Genomic DNA, 25621 nt, shown 5'->3' on the forward strand with positions numbered 1-25621 from the left:
TGTTATGAAATTTTAAGTGGCTTCATGTTATTGTATGTATATGTTTGCAACAGCATGGCCATGTCATGATCTGGATTCGGGACATGACATTTAGTGGTATCAGAGCGAACCCAGCCTATAACCTATGTGGACTAGGAGATACTGCAGTACAGATCCATTAGAATTGACCACAGGCCGATCGTGGTGTCTGTGGTTAGATTTGAATGGATTTGAACCCTTATCCTGATGAGTACGTCAGAGCTTAAATAGGAAGACTATATAAGGACCCATGCGGGCATGTGTTTAGTCCCATATTGGTTATTTGTTGGGTAGATCTTGGGTACTTATACAGGATCAAGGAATCCAAATAATACCTTTCGGCTAGCCATTTTGGGTGAAGTCCTAAACTAATACAAATGGTATCAGAGCGGACCCAGCCTATAACCTATGTGGACTAGGGGACACTGCAGTATAGATCCATTGGGGTTGACCACGGGCCGATCATGGTGTTTATGATTAGATTTGTATGGATTTGAACTCTTGGCCTGATGAGGACGTCAGGACTTAAACAGGGAGAGTATGTGAGGATTCATACGAGCGTGTGTTTAGTTCTATATCGATTATTTGCTGGGTAGATTTTGGATACTTATACAGGATCAAGAAGCCCAAATAATACCTTCCGGTTAGCCATTTTTTGGTGAGGTCCTGAGTTATTGCATTGCAGTCAGGCTTCATCACAATTTCATAGGCATCATCTAAATAATCTTCCTGCTTCTTTGGGGGTGATTTATTTATGAATCAAGACTAAAACAAAAAAAAATTTGTCACCAGAATCGTTTTTAGTCACCACAACGTCCAGATAGTAGCAAAGGTGATTGAACTACTGCCGAGTTTATATGCTCCAAATAGCCCATCCATTAGTGACCAGAGTTTTTACTAACACCAGCATTAATGCTAGGAGTTTTCCATTCGCCATATAAATGCCCGTATTACTAAGGAGGGTTCGACCATCATCAAGGTTCATTGCTTTACATGCAATAAATATTTAGCTATGAAATCTTTCTATTTATTATAATTTATTATATTGCTATATTGTGTTTCAAAAATAGTTGAAAAAAAAAGAGAAAAAACTGTACCACATGTATCATGCGGGGATGATATAAGTGATACTAGTATTAATGATAGAATTTTCTGTATAGAGACTCAACTTATGCAAAGTTTATTATTTTTCATGTGCATACAAGAGTTTCCATTCGGCCATCATTAAAGTACGTTGTTTATGTGCAATAGAAATTTAGTTACTGAAGCATTCTATTTATTATAATTTGTAATATCCGTAGTGCCATATTTTAAGAGTGATTTAAAAAATAAGAGAAGAAAAACAGTAATCATGTACCAACTTCTTTGTTCGAGAGTCCGAGCCGTATCATTTCTGTTTCCTTTTAACTCTATTAGTTTTAGCCGTTGGGCTCCTGATGATGTACAAAAAAACATCTGATAGCCCGCATAGAATTCCATGCAATGTTCGGAGCGCTCCGCAAATTCGCTGACAATAGTCATGCATCTGTTTCCCGTGATCTTTGAAGCTGTCTCTGCTTGATACAAACACAGCTTACCAGCAATCCGACACCTTCGCATGCCACGTGTCGGATATCATCCGCGACGCGGCTGAAACTCAATACGTTGCTGATGAAACTCAATACGTGTCCCTGTTTGCTGTTCCAAGTGTTAGAGGATGACCATATTTTGAACCCAACCGCCAAGAGTGGATCTATACCTGAGTACGTGATTATACGCTTCAAAAAGCCTATCCATTAGTGACCAGAGTTTTTCCTAACGCCAAAACATTAATGCTTGAAGTTTTCCATTGGCCATATAAATTTCTGTATTAATGACGAGAGCTCATAGCCATCATCTAACATGCACAAAAATTTAACCATAAAAACTATCAATTTATTATATTATTATATTATATTTTTAAAATAGTTGAAAAAAAATATTTATCATGAAAATATGATTTACACATTTCATGAAAAAATCTTTTTCATGAAAAATACGAAAAAATTATTTTTCCGTGAGCCGAATCTATTTTTATTTTTTTTTAAAAATTCCTTCAGCATCAAAAAAGCATTAAAGACCTAATTTTTATTAAGAATATAATAAAAATTACACATAACTTTCTCAGAAAAGTAAATGATCAACCAAACATAAGCACTCTGAAAATCTGTCATTTTTTCATTGTCAGTCAACCAACCAAACATGCTAAAAATACTTTCTCATACATTCTTTTTTAAGAAATCTATCTTTTAGAAATTATATTTTTTAAAAAAAAAATGATTCCCGCAAACCAAACGAGCTCTTAGTATTAATAATAAAAATTTGTATATAGAGACTTATACAAAGTTCTTAATCTTTCGTTCGCATACTGATATTAAATTATAATATGTTGACAATTTGACCATCATCAAAGCACATTGCTTATGTGCAATGAAAATTCAATTACTCAAGCATTCTAGTTTAGCCAAGAAAATTTTTGCCACCGGAATCGTTTTTAATCACAACGTCCAGATGGCAACAAAGGTGATCAAACTACTACCAAATTTATATGCTTCAAAAAAACTACCCATTAGTGGCGATCTCTCAAGTGGCTGCAGAATAAGCCATGAATCTTTTTCATGCCAGTATGCCACACATGCCCGCAACTTCACATTCGAGAGACATTTTAAAGCTTAGAACTGAAAGAGCACCATAAAAGGAAATGTGAAGCTGTCAATGTAGCAAAAGAAAAGAAAAAAAAAAATTGCATTACTTAGGAGAACATTGATCACATGCCCTTTGCATATTGCAAATAGTAAAGAGAGAGCAATATGATGCTAGATGCAGATATGAGACAATAGTTGGAATATGGAGAAGCTTAAAAAATATGATGCTTGGATCTTTAAACTCCAAATAATACACATCACATGTGAAAAATATACTGATATATGGCACAAGTAGCTTGAAGGTTCCATCTTGCTCCGGTGGAGGTAAAACGGAAAAGCAAGCTGAAGCTTCATGGAGCAAAGCTTTTGAAAACAGATCAAAGCATTGACTTGCCGAATTACTGCCTTGCATGATGATAATCTCCCATGCATTTGGTAATGGCCTCGTTAGCTTTCTGAGATTCAACTCTCTCCTCTCTTTTCTTCTTTTCTCTGCAGAATTAATATCATATAAAGAAAATATTGGCCACTTTAAAAGGAAAGGAGCTTTCATAAAATTAAGCCACAGTTTTAATATTTAATTCAAACTTGTAACTGAATGGTGAGTTAACCTGGTCACCATTTGATCATGCTAGGGGGAAATGCATGTAAATTCAATAAACCACATGAATATAATTGGAGGAATATATATTGCTTGCTACTGCTTGGACTGCAATATCAGGTTTGCAAGAGGTGCATTGGACTTTGGTATCCATGTATTGCGCTCTTGACATTCAGATCATGTTGAAGAAAACAAGCAATTATAGCATCTCTTGCAAAACAACGCAAACTAATGGCCAGGTTATCTTTTCTGACTTCTAAAGCTCATTTTCTTCTGTCCCATGGATGCAAATCTTATGAAATAAAAAACAAAAGAACTCCGCAATGCATGCTAAAGTACAACTGAACATACTTGACATGCTCTCATATGTATACCCATCTAATATGACATTATGATAGTAGAGCAAAACAAACTGCAAGATTTTCTTCTGGGACAAAAAAAAAATTACCTATCAACATATTCCTTCAGAAGCTCCTTGGCCTGAACCAATTTTGAAAGAAGATTGCGGTACACATCGAGGTCCCTATCCACACTTCGTTTGTTTATGTTCAAGGCCGCACAAAGCTGTCAAACAGAACAAACCGAGTCAGTATGGACCCACAACCAGGGAGAAACTGGAATTCCATGGAACGATGGACTTTATACTGAGCATTTTTCAATGATTTCGACAAGCAAAAACACCAGCTTGTTAAACAAAATAAACTGAATCTTCCTTAGTAATGATCTACATAAAACATATCATAGAATGCAGCAAATTGATCAAACATGGTTGAGTTGAACCTGATATACCAAAACAAGTGCTATTTTACAGGCAGAAGCTTATAGGTCAAAATGCATGAATCAACTGTTTTTTCAGTAAAAGAAGGAAGCAGAAGTTGCATATTTCGGCTAGAATTCACAGAGTTGAAAGTGCTATATTTACCTAGAGATCCAGTAACCAAACCAAGTGTTGGAGAAACAACGAATAGAAGTGACTTCAGGCTCCTCATAGAGTTACTGTGAACCATAGCATGCATATAAACTGCTTCTTAAATATGCAATAGTGGCAGCATAAATACAAAGTTGAAGGAAAAAAAGTAACACCAAACTCTAGCAAATTTTTGAAATACTGGTTCGCTATTAACTTATCTGACTATTTACATATAGATAATGTTTAAAAATGCCGGTTCATTATTCCTTAGACCTTTGTATGTAGGGGTGTCAACAAGCGGAGCCAAGTATCACGCTGCTCAACTGGGCTTGGTATATTAGAAGAGCTGTTCGAGCTCTGCTCAAGCTTTGAGCCGAGCTTTAATCAAGCTAAGCCAAACTTTCCCACTTTTTTTGAACCAAGCGCGGTTCAGGCTTGGCTCTGGATCTGAGCTCCAAAAGATGTTTGAGCTCGACTTGTTTTACAGCTGAGCTGAGTTTGAACGAGCAAATATCAAAACCAAGCCCAAGCTGCTCGTATGCTACTTCTGTAGCAAGACAAATCTTGGATACAAAAGAAATTAGACCTTAAAAAAGACCATGTTGGAATAAATTCTCAATAGCATCTTCGGGTACACTCTGAGCTTGGCAACATTGTGAGTCAGCATAAGCTCTAAGTACCGAGTACAAACAAGGAGACCAATTTCCTAACATTAATCCAAAGCTCAACGTGCATATCAAGACCAACATATATGATAGCAGGTTGCCAACATGTTGCCCTAACATTCCAGAGATAAGTGTTAGATGTATGCCCTAGAAGCCAATTTGGCTGACACATTGTTGATTCTAGGGACATAATTTTGTACTTGACTGTTTATTATTGAATAAATAAAAGGCATCTTTTCATTCATATTATTTATGTGTCTATGAATCGTCCAAGGAATTAATAAGATGATGATACATATTCTCAAGAGTTGAGAATTTGAGCCATGTATCATTGGTGATTAATTTCTAAATGCTCCTGATCAATGGATCATCACGAGGACGGTGATCGATCCGATCAGTGCACAGATCACTTTCCTTCTGGATGGATGAGACTTGAGTCCACAGTGTAGGGACACTGAAGTGATAGTGCAGGTGCTTGTTAGAGAACAAGGGTACTGAGCGTGACCAAGACAAGAAGTCACTTGGATGTCTATCCACTCGTCAGTGACTTGCTTGATGTTGCAGTAGTGTGACTGGTCCTTTGACCTGCGGTGCTTCGGCTACTCACAGTGAGGTTATTGTAGTTTGACTGCACACATACATGGTCTCTAGCCATATGGGTCCATGCAATGTAGATTGGCTGCAGTAAGTTCACTGTAGGAGTAGGGTATGCACCTATAAGGAACCTATCGACCTTGATAGAAGAGGAGTGATCCTATGTGATTTGTTAGACTGAGTTCTAAGACCTTGGCCAGGGCAGTAATATAAAGTGGAGAAAGAATTTTCCACTATCGAACTCGAGTCGAATAAATCTTGACATATGACAGACGATGGGGTTTGACGAGTTGTCCATGACCTCCGTCCTGTAGGGATCCACGATAGTAGGACTGTATCACACGTTAACTGCACCTAGAGGTTCATCATTCCATTCTGCTGGGTAGCCACTACATGCTGCTAGGTGTCACTGGTGGATGGTGGGACTCATAGGGATTATCTTGATGATCGATAAACCCTAATGAGTTGAGTTGGAATCGTTCCAACCCATTGAAAGGAGTTTTCAATGATATTGAGATAGAGATCACAATATATCTCACTACCAGTCAGAATAGAACCTATGGGGTCACACACACTAGAAGTATTGACCGATCCGATGGTTGAAATCGTGATTAGGAATCACAAGTAATCAATTTGATTGATAAGAAGTTGAAGAAAGGAACAAAGGGAATTAATTAATTGGACTTGAAACAAGAGTCCTACTTCGGGTAGGATTCCTAGAGTCCAAATTGGATTAGGACTGGGAATCCTAGTTGGAGTAGGAATGGGATTCCTACTTGGAATAGGATTCCTACAATCCTAATGAGATTAGGAATTTTGAATTAAAATTGGATTCCTACTTGGAGTAGGATTCCTAGAAATCCTAATTGGATTAGGACTTCGGATTCAAATAGAGTCCTAATTGGATTAGGACTAAAATTAAATACATCCTAATTGGATTAGGATTCCTTAAGTCTAAATTAATTATTAATCTAATGAATCAACATGACTCCTAATTGGATTAGGATTGAAGAGTTCAATTGAGTCATGGTTCATTCAAGTCCTAATTGGATTAGGACTAGCATAGATTGAACCCAAAATTGGCTAATCCTAATTAGATTAGGATTAAACCATGAGAGAGGCACCTAATCCTCTTTGGAAGAGGATTAGGCTAACCAAGTAAGAGGGGCATCAGCCCCTCTCCAATTGGTTAGGGCGACAAGAAGAGAGAAGGGGCCGGCGCTCCAAAGAAAGAAGGTTGTCAAGGGCTCCTAACTTGTAGGAGCCCTTGATGCTTATAAAAAGGGACCTAGGGCCGGCGCCCTATGTGTGTGCTCTCTTCCCCCTCTTGCTGCCGCCACCAGCCCCTCTCCTCTCTTAGTTCAGCCGCAAGCAAGGGAAAAGGATCTCCAAGTGTTGGCGGCCTCCTCCCCTTCCCTTCCTTCATCCAACGCAAGGAACAAAAGAAGGCTGCGTGGGGTTCTTTCTTCTTCCTCATCTTCATCCTTCTTCTTCCTCCTCTCAAGCACAATCAAGGGTTGATTGAAAGAGAGGAGATCAGCCATCAAAAGAAGTCTTTGCAAAGGAGCTAGCACCCCGGGAAGACAAGAAAGATTTGATCAGTCCTCTACTTCGTGTGGATACCCGTAGAGGCCGGACGTTTGAACGGCTTCAAGCGAACCCTCTTCCAAAAACCACGAATTCAGATTTGCGGTGATCATCTACCCGCGCAAGGTGAAGATTTGATCTTCCTAATAGTTTTAAAAGTTTTTAATTCTTGTCTAATTACGAAAGGTCTCGAAACAACGTTCATGCGATGAACGTCGAACCCGTGCATGCCGATTCCGCTGCCATCTGATTTTTATTTTGAAATATCAGCGGCATGGGCGGGTTTCCAACAGTGGTATCAGAGCCAGGTTTCGTAGATTAAGGTAGGAATTAAATATCTAAAGGCTTATTAGATCTGAAAATTGAATGATCATGCATGCTGAAAAATTCTGCATGCAGATTTTTCAGGGGTGCTGATTTTTTACATGCTGATTTTTATGTGATAAAAAGATGATTCTAATTGCATTGTTAATGGGATTACAAAGTTTAGAATCATGATTAGCATGATCAGCAACCTATGTCATGACATAATCAGTTAGTTTTCAGATCTGAAAATTATAATTGTTGCATATGGTGATGATCATAGGATTCAAACCCTTTTGGTATCAAATGTAATGACCTGCGATGTGATCTGCGATATCATGTAATTTTTCAGATGCTTGCATGCATCTTATTTGATGTTTTGAGAGGCCTGCGTGCCTCCTAAAAGGAAATGTAATTTATTTTATTTTTATTTTACATCTGGTTGTATTTCTGTGATGTGATGTACATCAACGATCAAGCTGAAGCAAATGCATGAGATGAAAGGTGATCTAAGCGGTTGATGGCGATGGGATCAAGAGTTGATCAAGGATCGAATCAAGGAGGCTTGGAACCAATTCAAGAGTTGAAGACCACTTGATCGATTGATGTGCATGTGCTTGTAATACGACCTAATTAGAATCCATGATCATCACCTAGTTAAAGTTTAGCTTTAATTATTGCCGCGATTATAACTGCCTGCAATGCGCCGTTTGCATGTGATGTGAATGAGAGTCGGGTAGATAGGCTTACATGTGATGTAGCAAACCCAATTGAGACCTAAATCAAAACCTCCTCAATCAAGTCGAGAGTGAACCGACATGAGCAAGTCATATTAGATTAATTGATCTAATTGGTGTCTAGGAAAGCATGAAAGGTGGTTACTTAATTAGGACCTTACTCTCTGAGTAAGGGGAGCCTCCCACCTGCTTACCTGGCCAATTGTTCGATTACCTCTTATGAAGGGCTCAAGTTGCAAACACTAAGACCTGATTAACCAATATTAAGTCAATAGGTCTTCCACTGTAGTAGAGCTGCTAAGGCCTTTCTGATGTTGATTTGTCTCGGCTGGACACAGTGGTCAAGTTGCATCGGGGGGCTGGACCTCTCTATAGACATGAGATGTTGTAGGGTAAAGGTGGGGTTGGGCACCAATAACTGTTAGGTGAGGACCCAATGACGACTTTATTCCTACGGTTATACGGTGGGTCTGACTTAACTAAGAAATGGGACCAATAACTGTTAGGTGAGGTCTTCATGGCTTAGAGACCAAGTTACACTGCAACATGCTTGAGAAGCATTGTACAAGAGTTGTACACTCATCCATCTATGTGTCACCAATAACTGTTAGGTGAGGTGGCATGTAAATTGGTGGGACCGCAGTACCCACTAGAAACCCTAGTCGTGTGGAATTTCCGTTTCCCTACCAGGGGAGTGTGAGGGATTCGAGAAAATAGTGGGAGTCACATTTGTTCTAAAAGACCTTAGAACAGATTAGGATCAAGTACAAATAGTCTAACTAGAATCTTTACTCTCTGCAGATACAATGTCGGCTTCAAACCCTCTGACCCGTATTCTTGAGACCAACCGACTGACCGGAACCAATTACAAAGACTGGCTTAGAAATCTCAAAATTGTTTTGGACTGTGAGAAAATAGGCTACATACTCGATTCAGATATCCCCACACTACCAGCACGTCCTACTGATGTTCAACGTGAGTTGCATAAAAAGTGGTTGGATGATGACATTAGAGTAAAATGCTATATGATGGCATCCATGTCTAATGAACTCCAATGCCAGCATGAAAATATGAAGACTGCTAGGGAAATACTGGCACACCTGCAAGAGTTGTATGGTGAGCAGAGTCGCACAGCTCGTTTTGAAGTGTCCAAGAGGCTCTTCAAAGCGAAGATGCGCGAGGGGCAGTCTGTCCATGATCACGGTCTGACCATGATCAAGGACCTAGAGGAGCTTGAGAAGCTCGGTATGGACATGCACAAGGAATTGCAAGTGGATTTGATCCTACAGTCACTTCCTGATTCATTTCGTCAGTTTATAGTAAACTACCACATGAATAAGATTGAATGCACTAAGACTGAACTAATCAACATGTTGGTAACTGCTGAGGGAGCCTTGAAAGGTTCAAGGGGCAATGTCCTTGCTGCTGAGTTGACTTCTGGTTCCAAGAGAAAGTCTACTTGGAAGAAAAAGAAGCCTGCTAAGAAGCAGAAGAAAGACAAGAAGCCAAAGAAGGAAGTTCAAAAGAAAAAGGCTAATGACAAAGGAAAATGTTTCCACTGCAATGTCGACGGCCACTGGAAAAGGAACTGTCCTTCATACCTCGAGAGCCTGAAGAACAAGAAGGCTGACACACCTTCAGAAGGTATAGACTTGCTCATAATTGAAACTAATCTAACGGTTTCTTCTACTTCCAGTTGGGTTATAGATTCTGGTTCTAGTGCTCATTTGTGCACTACCATGCAGGGTCTAAAGGAAAGTAGAAGGCTGGCGGAAGGTGCGGTAACCCTTCGGGTTGGCAACGGGGCAAAAGTTGCTGCTGTGGCTGTGGGCACCTACCATCTGCGACTACCGTCTGGATTTAGTTTAATACTTAGAGACTGCTATTATGTACCTGTTGCTAGCAGAAATTTGATTTCTGTTTCATGTCTAGCACAGGAAGGTCATGTTTTTACATTTGACAAAGACTGCTGTTCTATTTACTTAAGAAATAAAATAGTTGCACGTGGTTTCATGATCGACAGTCTCTATCATTTACATATGGATGTATCTGTGAATGTTACCGAGCAAGATGTGAGTGCCAAAGGATCCAAAAGATCCAAAGATGAGATAAACCAAAGATATTTGTGGCACCTCAGACTTGGCCATATTGGAGAGGATAGGATGAACAAAATGGATAAAGATGGGCTTCTCGGCTCATTGACTTCCGAGTCATATCCAGTTTGCGAGTCCTGTCTTCAAGGAAAAATGGCTAGACTGCCCTTTGTAGGACATGGGGAGAGGACCACTGAAATACTTACCCTAATACATACAGATGTATGTGGCCCATTCGATGTGCTAGCCAGGGGACGTTATTCTTACTTCATTACCTTTACCGATGATTATTCACGGTATGGGTATGTGTATCTTATGAGACACAAGTCTGACTCTTTTGAAAAGTTCAAAGAGTTCAAGAATGAAGTAGAAAAACAAACTGGAAAACCTCTTAAGGCTCTTCGATCAGATCGAGGAGGAGAATACCTTAGTGGGAAATTCCGGGACTATCTCAAAGAAAACGGCATAGTCTCACAATGGACACCTCCGGGTACACCTCAACTCAACGGGGTGTCAGAGAGGAGGAATCGGACCCTATTGGATATGGTCAGGTCCATGATGAGCTTCACTGATTTACCTATGTTCCTTTGGGGAGATGCCTTACTCACAGCGATTTATTTATTGAATAGAGTTCCCTCTAAATCCGTTCCTACCACACCGTATGAGATATGGCATGGTAAGAAACCAAGTCTTGGTCATCTCAAGATTTGGGGATGTCCGGCCCACGTCAAGAGACTACAGGCGGACAAGTTAGAGGCTAGGACCATAAGTGCTCGTTTTATAGGATATCCTAAAGAGTCATTAGGATACAATTTTTACGTCTCAGAGGATCACAATGTGTTTGTGAGCCGTCATGCCATCTTCTTGGAAAATCAGTTTATCCTTGATAGAGGCAGTGGGAGGAAAATTGAGCTTGAAGAGAAAGTCTCTGAAAAGCAACGAGTCATGGATCCTATTGAACCCATTCATACAGAGCCAGTACACGATGTCCTTCGACCACCTCGTAGATCTAGTAGGGTCTCCCATCCTCCCGATAGATACTTAGGTATACTTGAAGAGGATACCAAGGAAATGTTCCTAGTGGGAGATAGGGATCATACACAAGATCCCAAAACCTACGACGAGGCGATATCTGATATCGATTCCGAGAAATGGCTGGAAGCTATGAAGTCAGAGTTAGACTCCATGCATTCCAACCAAGTCTGGACCTTAGTAGATCCACCAGAAGGTATTGTACCTATTGGATGCAAATGGATCTACAAGAGGAAGATAGGTTCGGATGGAGAGGTAGAGACCTATAAGGCAAGGCTTGTGGCGAAAGGGTATAGTCAGCGCGAAGGCATTGACTATCAGGAGACCTTTTCACCTGTAGCCATGCTAAAATCCATCCGAACATTGCTTGCTATTGCAGCATTTCATGATTATGAAATCTGGCAGATGGATGTGAAAACTGCTTTCCTGAATGGATACCTTGATGAAGATATCTATATGGAACAGCCTTTGGGTTTCACTTCCAGTGATGGAGATCACAAGGTCTGCAAGCTGCAAAGGTCCATCTATGGACTAAAGCAAGCATCTCGGAGTTGGAACACTCGTTTCGATGACGCAATCAAAACGTTTGATTTCATCAAAAACGAAGAGGAACCGTGTGTTTTCAAAAAGGTTAGTGGGAGTGCTGTCGTTTTTCTCGTACTGTACGTAGATGACATTCTCCTGATTGGGAATGATATTCTCATGCTAACCTCGGTCAAGGTCTGGTTGTCAAAAAGAATTCTCCATGAAAGACCTTGGGGAAGCATCCTATATTTTGGGAATAAAGGTCTATAGAGATAGATCTAAAAGGATGCTTGGCCTTTCACAGAAGATGTACATAGAGGAGGTGCTGAAGAGGTTCAGCATGGAAAACTCCAAGAGGGGTCTCTTACCCCTAAGACATGGAATTCATCTCTCCAAGAAGATGTGCCCCAACACATCTGAAGAGATTCAACACATGAGCAAGATTCCCTATGCATCGGCAATAGGAAGCCTCATGTATGCCATGCTGTGTGCACAACCTGATATAGCTCTTGCTGTGAGTGTCACAAGCAGATATCAGTCGGATCCAGGCAAGAAGCACTGGATAGCTGTGAAGAACAGTCTTAAGTACTTGAGAAGAACTAAGGACATGTTCTTGGTCTTTGGGAGAAGATCAGAGTTGAAGGTAGAAGGATGCACACATATTGATGATAGAAAGTCTACATCAGAATATGTGCAATTGTGGTTCAGTAAATTGGAAGAGTTCCAAACAACCGATCATTATAGATTCTACCTTAGAAGCTGAATGTTAAGCCGTATCTAAGGGTGCAGTGGAAACCTTCTGATTAAAAGTTAATTGCAGAGTTATGTGTAATGTCATTAGATGCCATAACACTTTACTGCGATAACATTGGCACCATAGCACTAGCTATGGAGCCATGGTCTCATCAGAAGTCCAAGCACATAGAGCGGCGCTTCCATTTCATACGCGACTATGATGTAGAGGTGCAGAGAGTAGACTCCGCGGATAACGTGGCAGACCCGTTCACTAAGCAGCTGAGTCAGCAAAAGACTGAAGCCCATCTTGAGAAGATGGGCCTAAGATATATGACCAATTGGCTTTAGTGCAAGTGGGAGATTGTTAGATGTATGCCCTAGAAGCCAATTTGGCTGACACATTGTTGATTCTAGGGACATAATTTTGTACTTGACTGTTTATTATTGAATAAATAAAAGGCATCTTTTCATTCATATTATTTATGTGTCTATGAATCGTCCAAGGAATTAATAAGATGATACATATTCTCAAGAGTTGAGAATTTGAGCCATGTATCATTGGTGATTAATTTCTAAATGCTCCTGATCAATGGATCATCACGAGGACGGTGATCGATCCGATCAGTGCACAGATCACTTTCCTTCTGGATGGATGAGACTTGAGTCCACAGTGTAGGGACACTGAAGTGATAGTGCAGGTGCTTGTTAGAGAACAAGGGTACTGAGCGTGACCAAGACAAGAAGTCACTTGGATGTCTATCCACTCGTCAGTGACTTGCTTGATGTTGCAGTAGTGTGACTGGTCCTTTGACCTGCGGTGCTTCGGCTACTCACAGTGAGGTTATTGTAGTTTGACTGCACACATACATGGTCTCTAGCCATATGGGTCCATGCAATGTAGATTGGCTGCAGTAAGTTCACTGTAGGAGTAGGGTATGCACCTATAAAGAATCTATCGACCTTGATAGAAGAGGAGTGATCCTATGTGATTTGTTAGACTGAGTTCTAAGACCTTGGCCAGGGCAGTAATATAAAGTGGAGAAAGAGTTTTCCACTATCGAACTCGAGTCGAATAAATCTTGACATATGACAGACGATGGGGTTTGACGAGTTGTCCATGACCTCCGTCCTGTAGGGATCCACGATAGTAGGACTGTATCACACGTTAACTGCACCTAGAGGTTCATCATTCCATTCTGCTGGGTAGCCACTACATGCTGCTAGGTGTCACTGGTGGATGGTGGGACTCATAGGGATTATCTTGATGATCGATAAACCCTAATGAGTTGAGTTGGAATCGTTCCAACCCATTGAAAGGAGTTTTCAATGATATTGAGATAGAGATCACAATATATCTCACTACCAGTCAGAATAGAACCTATGGGGTCACACACACTAGAAGTATTGACCGATCCGATGGTTGAAATCGTGATTAGGAATCACAAGTAATCAATTTGATTGATAAGAAGTTGAAGAAAGGAACAAAGGGAATTAATTAATTAGACTTGAAACAAGAGTCCTACTTCGGGTAGGATTCCTAGAGTCCTAATTGGATTAGGACTGGGAATCCTAGTTGGAGTAGGACTGGGATTCCTACTTGAAATAAGATTCCTACAATCCTAATGAGATTAGGAATTTTGAATTAAAATTGGATTCCTACTTGGAGTAGGATTCCTAGAAATCCTAATTGGATTAGGACTTCGGATTCAAATAGAGTCCTAATTGGATTAGGACTAAAATTAAATACATCCTAATTGGATTAGGATTCCTTAAGTCTAAATTAATTATTAATCTAATGAATCAACATGACTCCTAATTGGATTAGGATTGAAGAGTTCAATTGAGTCATGGTTCATTCAAGTCCTAATTGGATTAGGACTAGCATAGATTGAACCCAAAATTGGCTAATCCTAATTAGATTAGGATTAAACCATGAGAGAGGCACCTAATCCTCTTTGGAAGAGGATTAGGCTAACCAAGTAAGAGGGGCATCAGCCCCTCTCCAATTGGTTAGGGCGACAAGAAGAGAGAAGGGGCCGGCGCTCCAAAGAAAGAAGGTTGTCAAGGGCTCCTAACTTGTAGGAGCCCTTGATGCTTATAAAAAGGGACCTAGGGCCGGCGCCCTATGTGTGTGCTCTCTTCCCCCTCTTGCTGCCGCCACCAGCCCCTCTCCTCTCTTAGTTCAGCCGCAAGCAAGGGAAAAGGATCTCCAAGTGTTGGCGGCCTCCTCCCCTTCCCTTCCTTCATCCAACGCAAGGAACAAAAGAAGGCTGCGTGGGGTTCTTTCTTCTTCCTCATCTTCATCCTTCTTCTTCCTCCTCTCAAGCACAATCAAGGGTTGATTGAAAGAGAGGAGATCAGCCATCAAAAGAAGTCTTTGCAAGGGAGCTAGCACCCCGGGAAGACAAGAAAGATTTGATCAGTCCTCTACTTCGTATGGATACCCGTAGAGGCCGGACGTTTGAACGGCTTCAAGCGAACCCTCTTCCAAAAACCACGAATTCAGATTTGCAGTGATCATCTACCCGCGCAAGGTGAAGATTTGATCTTCCTAATAGTTTTAAAAGTTTTTAATTCTTGCCTAATTACGAAAGGTCTCGAAACAACGTTCATGCGATGAACGTCGAACCCGTGCATGCCGATTCCGCTGCCATCTGATTTTTATTTTGAAATATCAGCGGCATGGGCGGGTTCCCAACAATAAGCACCATTGTGTTGACCATGCTGGACAATATCCATATGTATCAGCTTGTAGAGATGCATATCGAAGCAATATAGACTGACACAAGATAATTAATGATATAGCACCTAATTTTTACATTTTAAAACTATGTATCTGTAATTCATATACTTCAGCTTTTCTATTTTTATTGAGAGAATATGAGTATCAATCTACAAACTGGACATGGTAATGGTAAAAGTCATTCCACATTGTAATACATTATACATAAACTTTCCATGGTACTGTCAGTATGTAATTTTCTCACTGTATTTACAATATGTTTAAATCACCTAAAATATGTTGTTATTATGTTAATGATAGTTGTATGTCACCATATAGATTTTTCATGAATTTAAGGCTCATGTGTCTCTATTAATGTGAGAATATAAAAATGTAATGCTCGCTTGTTGATAAATAACTCAAACCCACTAATCACTATTTTAAAAAGCTGACAACTGGGCCACCTAGGCTTAGGAGCTTTTTTGACAACGGAGCTTAGAGCCCAACCACTTAGGAAGCCAATAGATCTGGCCAGCCAGCTAGTTGGTACCTAAGCACTTGACCCAGGCCCATGCAGGATAGGAGAATTAGGTTTTGACAATACCCTCAAACACATTTAGGTATCAAGAATGCAAGGCAGATAGATTAGAACCTCCAGTTATTTGGTGCTCAAACTTACAACCTACCAATTTTACTAATTCTTGATTAGATCTCTATCTATAGTTTTGTATAGATAATTCATCGTTTGGTAGATTTGTTTAGTGCATTAGCTCATCCATTAGCATGCCATGCTATGCTGAAATTATCCTTAAATTCAGGTAATAATAAAATAAATAAATTGCAAAAAAACTAGGTTAAACATATATCTGGTAGAGAAAATTCCATGGTTGCTGGACCAAGAATAGAAAAAATAATGCTAGCTGAAATATTAGTTATAAGACAGCGCAATTTATAAGCAACAGCTACCTCTAAAATAACAGTTTACAAAGGAAATATACATATTGTTGATCAATATTAATATCACCCAAGATGACTATAAGGAAATATAGAAGACAGTGTGGTGTATATGTCTGCAAATATGATGAAAAAAAGTACAACCTTTTCTAAGATTGTTGGTTCTGTTGCATTTGCCAGCTCAAGCAGACGAAACAGTCCAACGGCAAAGAATCGACTATAGCTGAAATTTCCCTTACCCTGAGCCCGTTCAGAAATATTTTTTAGAATATCCTCAACCTCTCCTTCTCTCGAAGAAAAATCTACTAATGTATTAGCATTTTGAGCACGAGCCCACTCTTCCAACTTTTGTGCGTCACATCTGCAGTGGACAAGCATAGCAAGCTTAAATTATATGGATCATTGAAAGAATGGAGGTCATAGTTGAAGTCTTCAAGCATATTGAACAACATAATCACAAATGCTGTCTGGGAGAAATGAACAAAAACAATGTGACATACTTGTGGATTGTCTAAAGATCTCGTAGCCTAATAGCGATGATTACTGGAAGAAATGAAACACATGCTCATCAAGAACACCTCAAAAATTCCATAAATGAGTTGCTTGACAATCAAATTTCAAAATTTAAGAGATCATCCTTCGCGGTAACTACCTCCGGAAGATAAGCTGTAGCAACAATAAAATGCCAGAAACCACCAAACCATTTGCTAATTTACAAAAACATTAAGATTCAAATGGAAGGCCCGTTGCTGATGCATGGAGCAAGGTCATGCAACTCATGCTGAAACCAAAAGAATGTCACATGCTTTATCAGTTTCCAAATTATGCAAATGCCAATCATCAACTTATCGATTTTCTACTGTAATTGAAGGACAGGATAGAATTTGACCATTAGTTTCAGGGTTATAGCAGCTTCATACCAAAACCCTGGCTAAAAAATTATGGGCAAGCATATTACATTAAATTTACAAAAACATAAATATTCCAATGGTAGGACCATTGCTTATGCAGAGAACAAAGGTCATCCAACTCAAATCCTGAAAAAAAACAAACATTACATGTGATCATCAATTTGCAAATAAAGCAAATGCAATGAACTTTGCAGTTTACCAGTCATCAACTTATTGGTCATCTACTGCAATTCAAGGGCAAGATAGGATCAGAGAAGTGATTATAGTGTTGCTTGATTCATGCCAAAACCCTCATTAAAAACTGAGCAAGCATATTATAGAAACAATAGTTTTGCTGGAAATCTTAAAATTTTTCACGAGAATCATATGATTGTAGCAAATTTCATCATAGAAGAAGAAAACTTTTCAGAACTAGACATGCCTTATCTTTACGATCATTTACTAATATACAATATGTTTGTACTGCTTGTTAACTATAATCCATTTTATGTGTCAAGCCTTGTCCCACTCATTTGGAGTCTGTTATTTATATCACTATCTAAAACTAGAATGCAGCATGCATTGCACGTAGCTGGTGGATAGAATATCAATTGGAACACAATGCTGAGAGAATATCAAATGCTGTTGGCACAAAGCCTTACCATCTCCTAAGTGGCTCCATCATGGAGTGATGAACATGAGGAAAAGAGTTGGGGTTCAAACTCGGGGGTGTAGCTGCATCCTTAGAGTTCCCATTATAAAATATTAAAAAAGAAAAAAAAAGGATGAGCTAAACTTCCTAAAATTTATGAGAAGGTTATCAGATGCATGTCTTACAAAAAACTCATATACATGTGACAGTGCAACTTATAGGGATTTATATAGTTACCAGAGCACTGGGTATCATGCTAAGAAGCTTTTACCAACTCAATATGGTACATTCATCAGCAAGGCATCTTGTGACTGGGCCATGTGCAAAAATGTGATTGGATTAACAACATGACCATGAATTTAGCAAATAACACCTAGTAATTTATTTTCCAATTTCACCAAAAATGACTGATTTGCATAATAGTCATCAATAAAATGAGCAGCAGCTGTTCATTGGTAGTAATTCCAGCTGCAGAAAGGTAAGCTAAAAATTCAAAAAGTTCACTGGATTATATATTATGAACATATCCAGAATTATTTAAAGTTCTTACTGCCCAAGGACAAGACCTAGAATTGCATGGCTAGAATATAACCGAGCATGCAGAAGCCTTTGAAGATATACCTGTACTCTTCAGGATCCTCCTTTAAGGCCTGGATATATGCTCTGAAGATGGCATCTCGATCATCATTGCTAGGATATCCTTCCATCAGCTGCTCAAATACAGTGACAAAGCCCAGTGCAAAGACAGCATCATATTGATAAGTTCTTTTGTACCTCATCAGATGCTGCTGCACAAGGAGTTCTTGCAATACAGTATTGTATATGCTCGGAATGGGCCGCTTGTATGACTTGAGAAAATTTGACTTTGTTTCTGATACAGTGGGTGGGACATCTGGAAATTAAAGGGAAAATAAAAGGAAAGAACAGATAATGAAAATTCCACCAGCTCTCCAAGAACAGAACAAGAAGCTAATTAGTGAAAGAGAAAAAATCATATGTTCAAAATAAACATTTTTTGTTCATTTATCAAGAATCATTCTATTGCATAGTCTATGAGTCAACTGCATTTTTTGGAACCCAACTCTTTTACACAACTTCAGACTTTGATTAAATGGGGGGAAGAAAAGGTGAATATGTTGCGATTTATGGAATGTTCAGTGAAAGGGCTCACAAGCGAAGAGAAATATTGTTAATTACATTTCTATACAATTCTAGAACAACAGAACAGAAAGCCAAGTGATTGGAGCACAATTTAGCTTCTAAGAAGAATTTTCACTTCATTATGCCCTTTATAACATAATCATTGTCATACTCAAAAGAGAATTATCTTCAATAAATGCTTCAAAGATGAGAGTTTATTATACAGTAAAAAATGCTAAGAAAAATAATTCCTAGGCAAGAGCAAGTAGAAACAAGTTGGATATATGGGTTCCAAGATCATGTTGAGGTACTCAATTTAGCTAAGATAACTCAATTTAGTTAATATAATAGGCAAATAGACACACAGCCGTAATTCTGCAGAAGTACATGCAATGAATAGCACCATACCTTCTTTAAGACAATATACTATTCCATTAGTCCATCAGTTACAAGCTGATCTTGCAGCCAGCATCACTACTGAGAGACCCCAAACCATCAGCTACAATGTTTAGGGTTGTATTTAAAGTATATTAGGATGTAATTTATATCTATTGTTTCAAACTACCTCCAAATATCTGTTTTAAAGAAGCCTCTAAATTTATTTAGCTTCTCACCATTTCAAGGAGAGTCGGAACTTGCCTTACATGGATAGGAAACAGGAGTTTGGAATGATCTACTTGCTGGACCAATTTTTGATTAAATTACTCGGTGCATTCAGTTAAGTTTCAAGTACCCTCAATAGTAGGGACTCTCAGTATGAGTATGTGCATCACCAAGCTCAAGTCTAAAGCCATTCCATTGACAGCTTAAATACCAAGCTCAAGTCTAGAACCAACCTAATTACAGTCTAAAATGAGTAAAAGAACGCAGAAAGAAGACAATTATAGAGAGGGCTTTGTTATCCTCTGATATGGGCCAGAAAAATTAGCCCATACACAATGTGGCTTGGACATTTAAGTTTTTGGATTGTAGAGTTCTGACGCTTTCCTTCACTTGGATATCATATGCAATGGCATAGTACTGCTCAGGAAATTGGATTGTCATACTAAAATTAGCCAGAAGCGTTGGATCCTTGGAACACCCATATACTGTGTCCTGTCAAAGAATACTTTAAAGCATGTTTTATATCCAATCATTTTAAGTAGAGAATTTCACCAAAAAAATCCACTTAGTCCAGAGTCAGAGAATTCTAACAATAATATTTTTTTCAATTTTTACATGTATCAACTGTATTGAAGATTTGAAGTGTAATTTGCACTCAAAAAGAAAAAAGAAAAAGAAGAAGAAAAAGATGTATGGTAGCATTCTAGTGCCAAGTTTTCTGATGTTGAAGTGTCAAACACTTTGGGACACTTGAAAGTGACCATAAAAGTCTACGATGTGTTGCTTCGAAGTTTAAGAAAAGGAGACCACATGATGTACAAAGATTATAGCTACATTTAGCAAAAAGTTGAAGTCCCAATTTGATTTACATTGTATCTTTTATCTGCATCATTCTCGTATTTATTTTCACGATAAGGGGTGCATAGCTCTGTACCATCTGCACAAATCGTATAACCCTGCATCAAAGCAATATTATGCACTTGTATTTGCTGATACATTTTGATACAAGCTGGTGCCATAATTTTCCATTCTAACTCTATGGAAAAGAAAAAAGAAAAGAAAAGAAAAACCTATACGTCTGCAGCAGACCAATTGCTGGAATTAAAGCTAAGGCATAAGCCCATAAAACACAAGCCTTTTAAGAGCTTCATGCGGTACCGGCACAACTCAATGTGGACTGCATGGCCATGTATAGCCAAGGGCAATGCAGTTCAGTAAACATGACGGGGGTACTATGGTGTGTGTGCCTCCACAATATGAAAGGTGCATAATCTACCAACCTACTGCCCGATATACATCTCAGCATGCAGCTTGCATGCAAAAATGCCAATGCGTCAATTTTTTTTGGCAGAAATTTCATCGCTTTCAGCAGCCTTGAATCTGCTACTGTTCTTGAACCGCAAGATTCTGTATGCTGTTCTATAACTGAACAAAAGTTCACCAAGCTTCAGCTCGACTAGATTCTAAAAAGGGGGATTTTCTCCTATTCTAGATTATTTATCTATTGCCTTATTTAGTCGGAGGAAGAGGCCAACAACTTGCCCAGAACTCTTGATCTTTTGAACAGCAATCAAACCCTATTCTGAAATATCACAATACCATCCCTTTTCAAATCGAACATAAAGAACGTAACTTACTGACTCAAAAACTGAAACAACAACGGGAAGAAAATTTCGAAGCAAAAGGCTTGGCATCCAAAGATAAAAATCTCAGCTAAACTTCCAAGAAAAGACACCCCAACCCGAATAATACTAATTAACCCAGGATTTCAGAAAGCTTTCGATCAAAACATCAAACTTTACCGGAATACGAATATTTGTTTCTTTTTCAAAATGATTATCAATAACGCATAAAAATCAACAGAAAATCCCAGACCGCTGCTACCACGTACTTAATCCTCAAATAAACCACAAAATTCCGAGAACAAAGTAGAAAAGCTCACAGGTTGAGGCGGCCAGGCATCGGACCACCATTCGAGAGCCCAGCTTAGGGGGTTTGAAAGGAAGGCCACCCAAAAGAGAAGTGGCGAAGGGTCCAGAAGCGGAGGGCGTCGGCCTCCTCTCCAAAGAGGCTTGCCGCAGGGAGGCGATCGAGACGGAAGCGATGGCAGCCATTAGGGCTAGGGTTTGCTTTTTCTCGGAAGAGGGTGGAAGAGTTCTAGGCTCTGCTATGCCTCGTCGTCGTCGTCGTCGTCGGCGTCGTCGTCGTCGTCGTCGTCGCGGGTGACGGGACAGAGGAACCCCGCGGAAACCGCATTTCGAAAAGGTTAAGCGGAAAGAAGAGAGGAGGGGAAGATTGGAGTAGAGGTCAGAAAGCGAGGTCTTATCCGGTATACCAAGAAAGCGATCCAGCCAGTAGTTTGCGGACGCGTACCCACAACCCATACCGCCACCATATTTATTATTATTATTATTATTATTTTCTTTCCCATGCTGAATTTTAGTGGCCGGGACGGAGGACGAGAGAGAGAGCGAATTGAAGAGAAGAAAAGGAGGAAAGAAAGAGCAAGATGTACAATGCAAGCATCAACTGCTTTCTTTTATTATTATTATTTTTTGGAATGTGACCGAAACTCTGAATTTATATTTTAGGGCATTGTCAGAGTCGCCACTTGTGACGACAGATTTATTAGGTCAAGATGGGAGGGTGGAAGGATTTCTAAAATAACTGGAATATATTGGCTATCTTGATAATATGACAACATTAGTTGATATGGTGATTTACAAGACTGAGTGTAGTTTAATACATCGATCATAATATCTAATAGTAATGAAAGTAGCACAAAGATAGTAAAACATGGATAAGAAAATCTTAATCTATATAATTGATGCAACTATAATAGATAGATAAATAAAAATTAAATATTATATATATATATATATATAGATAGATTTGGTCACACTCGAGTAAATCTCTTCACTTAAATCTGATCAGATCTAGATTCAATGATAAGGATCTCACATTGATGATCCAAGTTATTGAATGTAATCTGCCGTCTTTAAATTTTATATATACCAAAAAAATATGTGATATAGAAATATAACCTTACATCAAATGGTCAAAAAAATTATAATCTAAAATATAAAATTATATTTTTTTTATTGCTTGATACATAGTTTATGAGTTTCTAAATTACATGATTTTTGTTATATAAGTAGTTTAAAGATAATAAATCGTATATAATATTTTAGATTATCAATATAGAACCTCTATTGTCCAATATAGATCTAATTGATTTTGAGTAGAGATCCACTTGAGTATAGCCAGATCTAACACGCTCTTAAAAATTTTTTAAAAGAGAAAGCTGGATTCCAAATACTTTTTATTAGAAATTAATAATATGTATTTAAAAATATAAATTGACGCCATTCATCATGATTTATGGTGTACAAAACATCTAAATATTAAAAATTATTTGTATATTATATAATTAACAAGTTTAAACTGTTATTCCTGATCCAAAAATTTTTAATATAGATACATTAAATTTTAGCTGATTTGAATGTTTTCAGAGATCACAAATCAAATAAAGATGTAGGATCATATTGTTCGAATCGTTAATTTAATTGTCATGCGTGAATGAAGGAGCTAAAAAGTACGTTATTTTTTTAAATTTCTAGCATTTTAACCACCATCAAGTCATCAACCACGATCAACGGTACCGATCTGGCATTTTTGATGGGATGCAGCAGGCCTTATCAGGCTTCCAGCTCTCACAATAAAGCCTGACCCGTGGGTCATCCGGCCCATCTCAAAAGGTAAAGTTTATTTATCATGCCAGAACAGCGGATAGCGCAGTTCTCTGACTGGCAGCCAATCACGAGCGCCTCTGACCATGTCCGCCCGGCGGCCCCCAGTTTCCCAACTTCAGGAGCGCTCCTGAGGCGTGAAACCTAATGACCACGTGGCACACCATCAGCCGCAGCGGACCGCGTCGCTACATCGAGCCGCACAGCTCTCAGCCTTCCTGGATGCTCCCAAAGCCAAGGGAAGATATTTTCTTGGCAGGCTCCTCCTACGTGTAATCCAAATCCAAATTCTAGAGCCTTCCTCCGCCAACCGACACGTGTCGTGCATACGCCGGCTATAGCCGGTGGTTTCCTTCCCCGGCCAGCCCTTCTTCCTCCTCTACATAAACATTCTCCTCCCCTTTCCTTTCCTTCTCTCCCCTTCCAACCCCAAGTCCGAGTTCCTGAGAATCCCATTCTCCTACTTCCCTTCGTAAGTGCTCTTCCGGGAAGCCTCCTTCTGAGATCGATTTCCGCTCGAGGAGCCGAGATGAGAATATGAGAGCGGTGACGCGATTCGCGGAGCAGGACGCTAAGTCGATTGAGGATACCGCCGCGGCCACCTCCAACTCCAAGCGAGTGATGCGACTCTCCGGCGCACCGGACACTTCTAATCTCAAGTCTGGGGTCGCCGCCCGCGAGGATAAGCGGAAGCAGGCGGAGGAGTCGCTGCGCATCGTGATGTTCTTGAGCTGTTGGGGACCTACTTAGTTTAGATTTCTATTACAATAGGAGAAGAGAGAGAGAGAGATGTTCCTTCGGTTGGCTGCACCTCTGTATGTAGGAGTTGTTTTCTTAGTTTACCAGATCGTATGCTCCATTTGTACAGAAACTTGGGCTTCGAGGAGATTTATGCTAGCTAAAGATCTAATCTTTCCGTTGTGTATCATAAATTGGAATAGTAGTTCTGCATGTAATGGATGGTACCATGGAATTGGATTGAGAATTGAAATGGAGTTGGACGTCTAAAGTAGCAAAGTTGCTTAAGTGAACTGGACAAAGGGGACTGTTTTTTGGTGATTGAGATTGCTAATAGGCTTTATGCCTGAAGGAAAAATTCGTCTAAATGTTGATATTTCCTCCCCCACCCCCCTCTTACCATATGATATTTTATCTCGACCATCCCGAGAAAGAGAGTACGAGATTCAGATTATCCTGAGATATATTAAGGTGATTACTTTTTGGTATTTGGATTGTTGTAAGGTGATTAAAATTCTGCAAATCAGGTTGCATTTCAAGATTTTTTTTCCAATATTTTGTTTTGTGGTTAAATTAATTATAAGATGAATTATTGCAAATGAAGAAGGTTTTAGAGACATCTTCCTAACAAGGATATTAATTGATAGAGATATATAATTAATATCGTTTTAATAGTGCAATCAAATGTAGCTGTACGTAGTTCTTATTCACTGGCAAACAAATATGAAATTTTATTATGTCACAACTACAAATCAATTATACCAAAACACTAGAAATGTAATCATAAATGCAGCGTCTATAACTGCATGTAAACCCTTACATGCATTTCTTAACTAAGAATCTAGGCGCTATTATTTTCTTTTATTTTCTCCAAGGTGAAAGGTTAAAATTCATTGCCTGAACTTGTTACGGATATCTAGAAAAGTTTTAAAAAATCATAAGAAAAAAAATTATTGATGATAGTTATAAACCTTGTATATACGTTGAAAATGTGGAATGAGTGATATGGTTTTGAGGATTGGCAACCCTTGTATCAGCCTCCTATACGTTCAGTGGATATTCCAGGCTCAAATCCCGGCAGACCAGGATTGATATGTTTTCATCATTATTATCCATACAAAAATAAAAAGTAATTCTTTTAGGTAACTTGATCCATTTATATTTTTGTCTAATGGTTTTTGGTCGCAATTGCAATCCAACTGTAATACCGTTCGATCCGTTTTTTGTGAAATTGCTTAAGAATTGGGTAATTTACAATTAGATTTTCTTCTCATTAAATAAGCAAGCACCAAGATAAGAATCGATCAATAAATTCCTCTTTTAACTAGTCCATGCAATCATCTAACATATTTATTTCTTTGTAAAAATGTGTCTAATAAGGGATAGGCCCAAGAGGACGCCACGAATTAGGAAGTGGCCAGTTGGCAGCGTCCCCTCTAATAAGAGAGATTTTAGGATCAAATGCTGAAAGAATTTTTTATGCATTAAATTTATGTAATTATTATTTGAATCGAACTTTCTCTTTGCTTTAAAAAATAGAGATATATTTATGAATGCCTAAATACAACTTTTTATGGAAAACTGACTATTAATCATTTTAAACTTGTTTATAAATACTTATCAGTACATTATTGTAGAAATAAGATTGCTTGGTCAGGCTAATTCAGGCTTCGTTTTTTTTTTTAGTACATTAGGGGGGGGGTGCGGTGA

General features: G+C 38.9%; 1 protein-coding gene across 1 annotated transcript; it reads right to left on the minus strand.

Moving 5' to 3' along the window:
- Positions 1-2754: 2754 nt before the first annotated feature.
- On the minus strand, positions 2755-21924 carry LOC103723504 (protein THYLAKOID FORMATION1, chloroplastic-like). Its single transcript, XM_008814428.6, has 5 exons — positions 21367-21924; positions 18303-18573; positions 16284-16500; positions 3731-3846; positions 2755-3173 (listed from the first exon to the last, which is right to left on the minus strand). The coding sequence occupies exons 1-5, from the start codon at positions 21806-21808 to the stop codon at positions 3080-3082; spliced, it is 1140 nt and encodes a 379-aa protein (XP_008812650.4). The 5' UTR covers positions 21809-21924; the 3' UTR covers positions 2755-3079.
- Positions 21925-25621: the final 3697 nt, after the last annotated feature.

The sequence above is a fragment of the Phoenix dactylifera genome, chromosome 1 (assembly GCF_051530095.1).
Source record: "Phoenix dactylifera cultivar Ajwa chromosome 1, Ajwa_hap1_PhDact_Kaust_v1.1, whole genome shotgun sequence".
Taxonomy (NCBI): Eukaryota; Viridiplantae; Streptophyta; class Magnoliopsida; order Arecales; family Arecaceae; genus Phoenix; species Phoenix dactylifera.

Excerpts from the sequence above, each read along its gene's own strand:
- LOC103723504 (XM_008814428.6), bottom strand. The coding sequence starts at position 21,808 with ATGGGTTGTGGGTACGCGTCCGCAAACTACTGGCTGGATCGCTTTCTT. Across the intron at positions 3,847-16,283 it reads AACCAACAATCTTAGAAAAG|CTTTGTGCGGCCTTGAACAT; the intron begins GTTGTACTTTTT and ends TCTGTTTGACAG. Across the intron at positions 3,174-3,730 it reads CTGAAGGAATATGTTGATAG|AGAAAAGAAGAAAAGAGAGG; the intron begins GTAATTTTTTTT and ends TTAATTCTGCAG.